This window comes from Lissotriton vulgaris, chromosome 2_1 (genome assembly GCF_964263255.1).
Source record: "Lissotriton vulgaris chromosome 2_1, aLisVul1.2, whole genome shotgun sequence".
Classification (NCBI taxonomy): domain Eukaryota; kingdom Metazoa; phylum Chordata; class Amphibia; order Caudata; family Salamandridae; genus Lissotriton; species Lissotriton vulgaris.
This window is the reverse complement of record NC_141687.1, coordinates 1,263,809,253-1,263,819,824: the sequence shown is the minus strand read 5'-3', so window position 1 is coordinate 1,263,819,824 and position 10,572 is coordinate 1,263,809,253. Positions and strand designations below refer to the sequence as shown.

The window sequence follows — 10,572 nt, the reverse complement described above, 5'->3', positions numbered from 1 at the left end:
CCCTGACTAGGCGTTGACGAGCTTTACGGTGGATTGCACGCTAGTCCCTCCACCACCCGAAATTCCATTCATCAGTCAGGCATCTCTACCCCGAGATAATTCTCGTGAGTTCAATTCCCACTCTCACTCCCATCAGTGTAGGCTCAGCCCCGCAGCAGGCCGAGCAAGGTCTCTCTGTTCAGCTCGTTTCCAGACAGATACCCACCCCCACCCTTCACGACAACGCTTCTTTAGACAGGCAGACAAACTTCTCTCTTCTCTGTGCTACCCGTGGACAGATCTCCGCCCCTGAATCTCCTCCTACTCACCAAGAAGGGGCTGGCTCTCAGTAGCCCGCCCCCGAGGCTGTCACTGGCCTGGCCGAGCCCACCATGCCGATGAGCTCCTCATACTCACACTGACCAGAGGAACGGAGCTACGCCCTGAGAAGCCAAGCAAGGAGCGAGAGAGGCCAGGAGGGCAGTGGGCATCACGGCGGAGGAGGGCACTGCATCACGCACAGGAGGACCAGCTGTATCTGTAGGGTACCTCTATCCGGAACAGCCCTCCTGTCGCCGAGCTTACACTGCCATCGACGGGCTCTACGGGGACCCCAGTCCGCCAGAAACAGCCTGGCAGCTCATTAACGTGCCATCTACAGGCTTTACAGAGAACCCCCGGCCGGGACAGGTTGCGCAGAGGGACTTCCGCAACCCTACCCCCTGTCTAAAAGACAGCGGCAGACACCATGAAGGCAGCTGTGGACATTAAACCAACGTTAACCATCATCAAGACAGAGAGACTTGATCTCGAGCCATGCCCATGCTCTCCCGGTAAGTACTTTGGACTCGACCACTTTAACGGTATCATGCCAGAAGCAGGATTTGACAGACAGTCCCAGGGTTTGTGGGCAATGGCAGGCTCCGATTGGCATCACAGGTTCTGAATGGCATTGCCAATCTGGAGTGTAAGGCTCTGTTAATACAAGACTCTGTTAATACAAGACTCTAACCAATTGGCACCTTTATGTTCTGTAGCCAGTAGGAGATCTGATGTGCACAGTAAGGTGCTGATGTCGGCGGTAGTCTTTGATTGCCATTGTCACGCTTTAAGGTCAATATGTAATGTGCTGTGTCGGGCCCTTTTGTCACTGGTAGGGCCTGATTGGCTCTGTAATGTGCTGGGGGGAGTCAGTGTCAGGGCACAGAATATAATAGTAAAGGAAAGAGAGACGACCCCACTAGTTCCAGGGAACAGAGTACTCGAGACAATATAAGCCCAAGGGGAAATCCCTGGAAGCAGACCCTATATATTCTCACACTCTTCTCATTCTTTCATACCACTCTTATTAAACCAGCTTTTTTTCCAATGTATTTTCAGACTAGAATATAGCGCTCACAGTGTTTTTATTAGTATAAAAAAGTTCTTAATATTTAAAATTTCTGAAATATTTACGAAAAAACATGCATTAAATGTGATTTAATTATAAAAGGTTATTTAAAAAAAGACAGTTTGAACATTTAATTTCATATCATCAAAAAAGATTGTTACATATACATTTCACAGAAAAGCATCATAACATGAAATCATAAACCACTGTAGTTACCCCTTTACCCCAAACAAATCTAATGCTCTTATTTAACTTTAGTTGGACCCAAAAGCCCTATATGTTATGTATAGGACACTCAGTACAGGAATTTACTTGTATCTGCAGGTTCCCCGACTTTGTTTGGATTCTTTCTTTGGCATAGGCCTCAACGCGTTTCAGTGGTTTAAACCATTAGATGTGGTGCCACCTTCTTCAGGACTTTTTCTTATCGGGTTACTTCTTTATATTGATATGATTAATTCTTTTCCAGATCTATTGATGTGTTATATGACGAAACTTCCATGTGAATCTTGTGGTAGGGATGATATTCCCAAAGTAAATTTTCTTTTATGTGGCAATGATGCAGGTAAGGTTTCTTCTTTTAACCAAAAGTGGCTGTTCCTATCTTCCTGGATCCTTTTTTTCTTCACCCCGTATGTCTCATATTATAAGGCTTGTATTTTCGGGGATGATATTATGGAGCAAAGGATCAAATAAAATAGCGACCTCCTCACAGCGCTGCTCCTTCTCGAAAGTTAAATAGGAGCATTAGATTTGTTTGGGGTAAAGGGGTAACTAGAGTGGTTTATGATTTCATGTTATGATGCTTTTCTGTGAAATGTATATGTAACAATCTTTTTTGATGATATGAAATGAAATGTTCAAACTGTCTTTTTTTAAATAACCTTTTATAATTAAATCACATTTTATGTATGTTTTTTCGGAAATATTTCTGAAATTTTAAATGTTAAGAACTTTTTCATACTAATAAAAACACTGTGAGCGCTATATTCTAGTCGGAAAATACATTGGAAAAAAAAGCTGGTTTAATGAGAGTGGTATGAAAGAATGAGAGAAGAGTGTGAGAATCTATAGGGTCTGCTTCTAGGGATTTCCCCTTAGGCTTACACAGAATATAATAGACATTGTCAGTGTTTTAAGTCACAGACAGGCTCGGATCAGATGGGGAGGGGGTTACTGGCAATCTATAATGGGCACTGCCAGGCTCTAGGGATAACAACAGCCTCCTATGGGCAGGGCCAGGCTCAGATCTGGTTGTAATTTTCAGCATGTGAGCTAGAGGCATGTTTTGCTTGTCAGTTTCGAGCACTAATGGTCAGTAGGGAGAACTGCACATCACTTGAAAGCAAGACCAGCGACGGGTGTGACGGGTGCTGTCATGTTCACAGGACTGTGACGAACACTGGTGTCCTCTTCCTGGCTATTATGTCAATAACTGGCACATTTGATCAGTTTCAGGTTCTGCAACAAGTTGCAGTACCTGGCACATGTTTCCGCGTGGTTAGTTGCAATCTGTATGTTTCCTAGGCTGCACAACTACTTTCGAACTCAGTTGGACACTATTAAGTTCTGATGGGTGTAGTTGCATTCAGACTCTTTATCATTCCTTCCCAGCTTTGAGTCTCTCGTCATTTAACATTCTTTGTTGCTCTTGGTCTGGTAGGCTGGCTCCAATGGTCTCTTGCAGCCTCTGGGACCAATAACAACAGTTGCCACTTCAAGGTTCTAACGATCACTTCCAGATCTGCATCCTTTCAGGCTGCCAAGCTAGTTGCAGACTCCGATGGCCTCTCTCAGGTCCCTGGACCTGCTTCTGATCTGACGCTAGCCGGGGAGGGGTGAGGTGGGGGGTGGGGTTGGAGCTGGGAGCCGTTACGGGGTTTCATCACACCCCCTCCGCCTCCGGCTTACCTTTGATTTTCGCTCTTCCCTGCATTTTTCACTCTTGCCTCATATTTTTGCAGCTGCAGGTTGTGCAGAGCTGGCTCTTGTGGTTTAGGGAAAGAGCATTTTGGTGGGGCCTTAAGATTTCACAAACATCGGACTATCTGATGTGGCAACGCTGAATCACATCACTCAGCTACGAGACTCAGTTCCACTTTGTTTTCAAAAGAAGGCTCAAGTCCAGCTGAGAAAAGCCTGGCGAGAGATGGCAATCATTGGTTTCTTTCTTTATTTTTCCCATGTCATTATTTCTTTGCTCTAACAGCTCTCTTCTGACATCTAGTTTGCTTCGAGAGAGGTTTTTCTGCGGTTTGAGGTCCAGATATTTATTGTGCTTGCATTATTGTCCCCTTTCGGAAACAACACTTGCATTTTAAATCTCCACACAAAAGGCAAGACGATAGCTGGGAGAACTGGCCTTGAGCAACAGTGTTAGTCCAGTCTGGTCCCATACAGTGCCATGCGAGTATGCTTTTTATTAATTTCCTCGCCTCAGATGGGATTTTTAATTGTGCGATATGCTCTTTTTTGGAGTTGTGTGGGTGTGTTTTTTAATCTATTGTGTCCTGCAAGATACGTCTTTAGGCGTGTAAGGTTTATGGAGTGCTTTTTCAAATTTGTGATGTCATCCCAAATGTTTCTTCAAGTGTGTTATGTTTCTCAGGTGTTGTATGGGTTTGATGTCTACTGGAGTACTGAGTCAGATGCAACATCTCATTTAAGATGGCACTTCCGTTTTGTGATGTTGTATTGAAGTTTTCCTATGGATGTGTATAGCCTGTGAGATTCATAGTTAGGTCTGCAAGTTCCTCGGAGATGCCTTTTCAAGTATGTTGGTTTATTTTTAAAGGCGCTGAGGTATGTAAACCTATTTAGATTGTCATTATGTTTGTAAATGCCTCTGAGGGTGTTTGTTACATGTGCTATCTTATAAGATTGCTTATCAGTTGTGATAGGTCGTTGCTCAACCTTTCACTGTTTTAAGGTGGGGTGATTTTGATGGCAAGTGTTTTCTGAGCTTGTATTGCATGTTTATGTTCTCTGAGAGGAAATTTGGGGATCTAGCAGTAGTATATGATTCATCTATGAGATGAACGAGTTGCAGGTTTGTGGCCTCATCAAAGTATAAAGTCCAGGAGTGTTGTGTATTCTGACTTGATGATTCGGGTGTGTGGTATCATTTTAGGTGCTTCTTTGTTGGGATTAAGTACTCTGGGTGTTTTGTCACTGTTCAAGGATATTTCAAAAGTGTGATATAAATTCTTTTGTGAATCAAAACCTACATCACTGAAATACATTCTCCGAACGGGCGCACATGCACCTCCACAGTGGACATTCAGAACGCATTTTTGGAATATTTATCTGCTCTATATTCCACTACTATAGGGAGCGATTATTCAACCCAAAAAGGTTATCTAGATGAGATAGCCTTAGTGTACTTTGAGAAATACATGCAGGATTTTTTGGCAGAACCCATCCCGGTTGCTGATGTATTGTTGGCCATTGAGACCATTTGTGGCTCATCGGCACCTGGGCTCGACGGATTTACTGGCAATTTTTACAAAGAATACAAAGAGCTATTAGCTCTGAAGCTCAATGAGGTATATGCTAAGGCTTTGGAGCCACACATTTTACCCCTCACCTTTAGAGAGGCAGTCATAATTCTCCTTCCCGAACCTGGTAAGGACCCCGCACTCTGCGGTTCATACTGACCGCTGTCCCTCCTCAACTTAGATTACAAAATCCTTGCTAAAGTCATCTCCAATCGGTTGTTCCAACTCTTGAAATTCATCATCTCACCGGCTCAATCCGGTTTGGTACCACATCGCTCCACCTCGCTGAACTTTAGAACACTCTTTTGGGTCATCCATTGGATAAATCCAGGCACTCCCGCGGCCGCTATTCTTTTCGACATGGAGAAGGCCTTTGATTCTTTAGAATGGCCTTTCTTTCTATCTGTGATGAGATGCATGGGTATGCCCTTTGGGTTCATTGCTACAACCACACTATTATATAATTAACCAACCGCTTGGCTGCGTCTAAACGGTACACTCTCGAGTCCCTTTCCTTTATCCTGTGAAACCAGACAGGGCTGGCCACTGTCCCCATTATTATTCATTCTGGCTATGGACCCCTTGGTACGTCACTTTCAGGCGCGTCACCTACACAGAGGTCTACAATTCAACACTGGCCCCCTCCTGGTTTTCTTGTATGCTGACAACACGATCCTTTATGTTAGACACCCTTACACTAATTAACATGAACTAATCGGAGAAATCATCTGCTTCCGTCGCTTCTCAGGATTGTGCATAAATTGGCACAAATCCATTAAATTTCCGCTGACAGCCACTACTCAAATATGGGCTTGCGAATTCCCTTGGTGCACAGGCTTAGTAAAATATTTAGGAATCCATATTCACTTAGACACCACCCAAATCCTACGTCTGAATTATGGATGAGCAGTTGACGCACTCACAACCCAAATATAAAGATGGCCGAGACTCTCCTTATCACTTGCGGGTCGGGTGTTGATTCTAAAAATGGTAGTGCTCCCCATGTTCTTGTATATTGATTTGAGGTGGGAAACACGCGTGAGTCCGATGGGCTGTCCTCACGCTACCCTATGAGAGAGGGGGATATAATGTTTCAGATTTCCAGTTGTACTATGTAGTTGCCCAGTTTAGTTATGCCTATTCATGGTATCACCCTGACGCTTGAACCCCATATTTACGGCCAGAGTCCGTTCTCGTTCTGCGGGGATAGCTTTCGGCCATTCTACCCGTAGGCTTCTCTAGAGACCCAGTGGATATACAAACTGCTTCCTCCACGAGCTGGGCATGGAAGAAACTCTGCTGGGTCACAGGCACAGCCGTACTTTACTCGTCAGCCTTGCCCATCGTGAACCCCCGCTTGATTCCAATCACCGAGGAAAAATTGGTCCAGCACACTCTTGCCAAATTTGAAATCTCACGGATAGGAGACCTCCATCCAGATGGCCACATCTTTTCCCTAATGGAAGACGCCGTGTTCCAAGCAGGTACCAAAATGGATAGGTTGGTCATGGGCCGCATCCGCTCCGCCCTACGCTCTACTTTCCCAGTTGAGCCCCCCTCTTACTACAGTGATAGAAAACACAGACAACATACATCTCACTTCAAAACTGTACAAAGCATGTGTGGCACTGAAATCGGTTGATGACAGTAAGATCCGTAGGGCATGTGAAGTGGACTTGGGGACGAAAATTATGGATAAGCAATGGGCTGATTGTTGCTTGGTTACACGTGACATCTCACTCAACAGCAGACACAAACTCCTACACTTTAAATTCCTGTGCCGTATGTATTTCACTCCGACATTGGCACATAAGATAGACCCCTCCAAGCCACAACACTGTCGTAAATGCTCGCCGCCACATGCCGATTTTGCACATCTTACTTGGACGTGTCCGAAACTGCAGCGCTACTGTGAATACATACATTACACGCTAGGGAAAATGACTAATCTTTCTTTGATCCCAACCCCGGAAGTAGCCCTGCTGGGTTATACAGTAAACTTCCCTAAAAAGATTCGGCGATTTGCATCACTAGTCCTTTTTTTGGAAAAGCAAGAGGTGGCCATCCATTGGGGGCGCAAGTCAGCCCCAACCGCCCAGAGCTGGCTGCATAGCCTAGCGTACTGTAATGTCAATAGTGAAGTACACGCAAGTGTGATGCCCAGCACATCCCGCCCCAAAGATATATGGTTTCTGTATCGCTCATACATTGAGAAACTGCGCCAAGACTCAAATTCGCAAGTGGAGCAAGGCTTTGTCCCAGAAGGCATGGGATAGAGATGATTTTAAATGGTTCTGTTATGATGAGACACAGAGTCAGACTGATTTGCATATGGCCATGTCTGAACTGGGGTGGTGGACTGAGCTAAAGAATGATGATGGATTAAACCCAGATCAGCTGATCATTTGGGTGGCAGAGTGGGCAAAAGAACGGTGATGGATTAAATCCAGATCTTTTGACTGGGTGTGAGTGCTTTTTTGATTCAGATGCTCCGTCCATCACCTCCCCCTTTTGTACCGCTTTTGCCCGCCATAAGTGTGGCAGGGTAGGCTCAGACGTGAGTCCCTTGCTCACTTTGCCACTGGATTCAAGCAAGCCGGGCTGAAGACGGCTGGAATGCCAGAAACCGGTCCTCGGAAGCTTGTTTCCGGTCCAGGGAAGACATGGCTTGGCAGTTCGGGCTGGACTGTTCCCATGAGGCACAGGGTCAGACTGATTTGCATATAGCCATGTCTGAACTGGGGTGGCAGAGTGGGCTAAAGAACGGTGATGGATTAAACCCAGATCTTTTGACTGGGTATGAGTGTTTGATTGATTTATATGCTCCGTCCATCACCACCCCCTTTTGTACCGCTTTTGGCCGCCATAAGTGTGGCAGGGTATGCTCAGACGTGAGTCCCTTGCTCACTTTGCCACTGGATTCAAGCAAGCTGGGCTGAAGACGGCTGGAATGCCAGAAACCGGTCCTCGGAAGCTTGTTTCCGGTCCAGGGAAGACATGGCTTGGCAGTTCGGGCTGGACTGTTTCCATGAGGCACAGGGTCAGACTGATTTGCATATAGCCATGCCTGAACTGGGGTGGCAGAGTGGGCTAAAGAACGGTGATGGATTAAACCCAGATCTTTTGACTGGGTTTGAGTGTTTGATTGATTCAGATGCTCCATCCATCACCACCCCCTTTTGTACCGTATTTTTCTTTACCAGCAGATCATTTTCATGTTACTGTACCCCATTTTAGATCACCTGTTTTTGTGTGAAAATTAAAATAACATTCGATTCTCCAAGGTCTGTCGTACCACGCCATGGGAATCATTATAGTTTTTGGGTTAGCTCATGTTTTAGGTTGCATGCACTGTTGACATTGATGGACCGCTTCACAAACAAACATTGGCAAAGCCAATAGCTCTCACCTATGCGACAGCTATTAGCTTTGCTTTGTCAATGTTTTTTACCCATGTTGTACAGAAACGCAGCTGATGTGCAGAGTAGCTAAAAGTTAGGAAAATAGCTCTATGACTCGACCAGTGTGGATGACACAGGTAGCGCCTTTTTTCTGGAAGGGGGGTGGGTGAAAAGGGGATCGGGGGTACAGGACAAACAATGACAGACGGAGGTAAACAGGTCAAGCAACGACGAGGGAAGAGGCAGAGAAGCACAACAGTGGTTTTAGAGGAGAGGGCCAAGCACACAGCGAAGGGGTAAGGGTTAAGCAGCGAAAACAAAGCAACAATGCAGGAGAACTCTGTAAGTGGCAAGAGGGGCAGTAGGGGCTCCTGGAGGGAGTGCTGCTGGGTGGTGAGGAAAGGCAGGGGAGGGCAGGGTGGGGGTAGTAAACCATAGAATATGGCCGAACGGAGGTAAGTACATAAATAAACAAAACAAAAAAAAAAATTTTAGGAGCTTTCAGGAAATTCTTAAAAACACATCTGTTCCTGACTATCTAAACCCCGCATCCCTCTTATTTGTTTATTGGTCTCTGGCTTCTGGCTTATGGTAAGAACACAAGCGCGGAGATACTCCTTCGGGGGTCGAATTCCTGCGCTATATAAGCGAATAAATAAATAAATAATTATAATGTGCACGCTGCATTGTCAAATGGCGATATAGCGTGTGCAATGTAATTCGTTGCAGGGGACAGGGAAAGCAATGATGGAAGGGTGGCAGGTGAGGGGGAAATTAGGCAAGCAACAAGGAAGGATAGGGGAAGGAGACGAGGAAAGCAATGACACAGAGCAGGACTGCGAGACGACGGCAAATGACCTGCAAACACATACACTCTTATGGAATGTTGCAAGTGAAAAAGGACAAAACCATACTGCTGTAAAAAGCGCAAGCAATGGAATGACACTGCACTTGACAAGGAAACAGTCCCTGGAGCCATGTTCCAGAGGAGGGGCAAACACATGAAGAGGAAGTGAAGCCTCAACAAACTAAAAGAATGAAATTTCATGAATATCTTAAAGTACATGTATATGGTCTATCCGAGACCGGTAAGTAACCGATTACCTCAGTTTATTACTGAACATAAAAAATAAAATACGAAACAACGAACAACAAATTGAGAAAAATAAATGCAGATATGATTTTGTTTTTTTAAAACTTATTTAACACCACATGATAACATATGAACAGACCCCCTGCAAAAGGAACTGTAGATTGTGAGGTTCTTGGTCCGCTTTCACTAACTGATTGTTTGTCTAGGCTTAGGTGCTCCCCGCAAATCAGGCTATGATGATGCGGCAAAAAGACTGAACAATGGAACCAGAAAGATAGCCCTGTGTACTATTTGTAGCATGCAGATAGAAAGATTCTGTTTTTCGGGTGTGCATGTGCCGCAAATCAGATAATCAAACAAAGATTTTTCTCTGACTGCAAAAATTATAATAACTTAAACGCATCCAAGAAAATCTATATGGCACCCATTCCATCTCAGCTTTCACACAAATGTTCATTAATGTTGAAAGCTTATTCGAACTTATGCTAGAAATAATCGTGTTGTGCTCAAAGGTTCACTAAATGGTAAATGTAAATGTAAATCCAGTACTTGTATAGCGCACAAATCACCCCCGGATGGGTCTCAAGGCGCTGGGGGCCGTTGGGAAGATTAAGCGAGCTATTGCCCAAAGTCGCATGGTGCTGGGCAGACCCCTGCCGCCGGAGCCAGGGATCGAACCGTGATCTCCAGCATCCAGCGTCAGTCGCCCTGGCCGTGGCGCCACCTACTAGTACCAGATTGAAAATGTGGGTTGGAATAAATAGATGAAGAAATCACCTATATGTACATGGAGAGGAAAAGCATAAGTCTTTATCACCTTCATATTCAAATGACACCGGTTATATTCTTGCTCTTGGTATTTTAGAATTCTGACATTTACCAGTGCATTACAACTACACCCAAAAGTGAATAACATGATTCCATGACAACACTGGTAATGCTTTTTTGTAATTGTTCCCACTGGATATCAAAAGTCAAATGGGAAGAGTTGAGATAATTTACTTAAAGAAACTCATAGAAATGGCTATGCCCTCTCCCACCGACTACCACTACCCCAGACACCTTAGTATATGAGAAATGGAAGGTAATCCTTAAACAAAATGTTCTTGAATGGTGTCTAGGAAGCGGCCTTAAAAGAATTCTATTGTTGAAAAAAGGAAAATTAAAAGACCTCTTAAGAGAAAAATATCTGCTAAAATCAGGTATTATGTG

General features: G+C 44.7%; 1 protein-coding gene across 1 annotated transcript in view; it reads left to right on the top strand.

Moving 5' to 3' along the window:
* Positions 1–403: 403 nt before the first annotated feature.
* The window catches only part of ETS1 (ETS proto-oncogene 1, transcription factor), an 811,579-nt gene continuing 801,410 nt past the window's right edge, over positions 404–10,572 (top strand). The window contains exon 1 of the mRNA XM_086956985.1: positions 404–812. Coding sequence (XP_086813111.1) covers positions 728–812 — 85 coding nt within the window. The 5' untranslated portion in view covers positions 404–727. The remainder of the gene's footprint in view (positions 813–10,572) is intronic.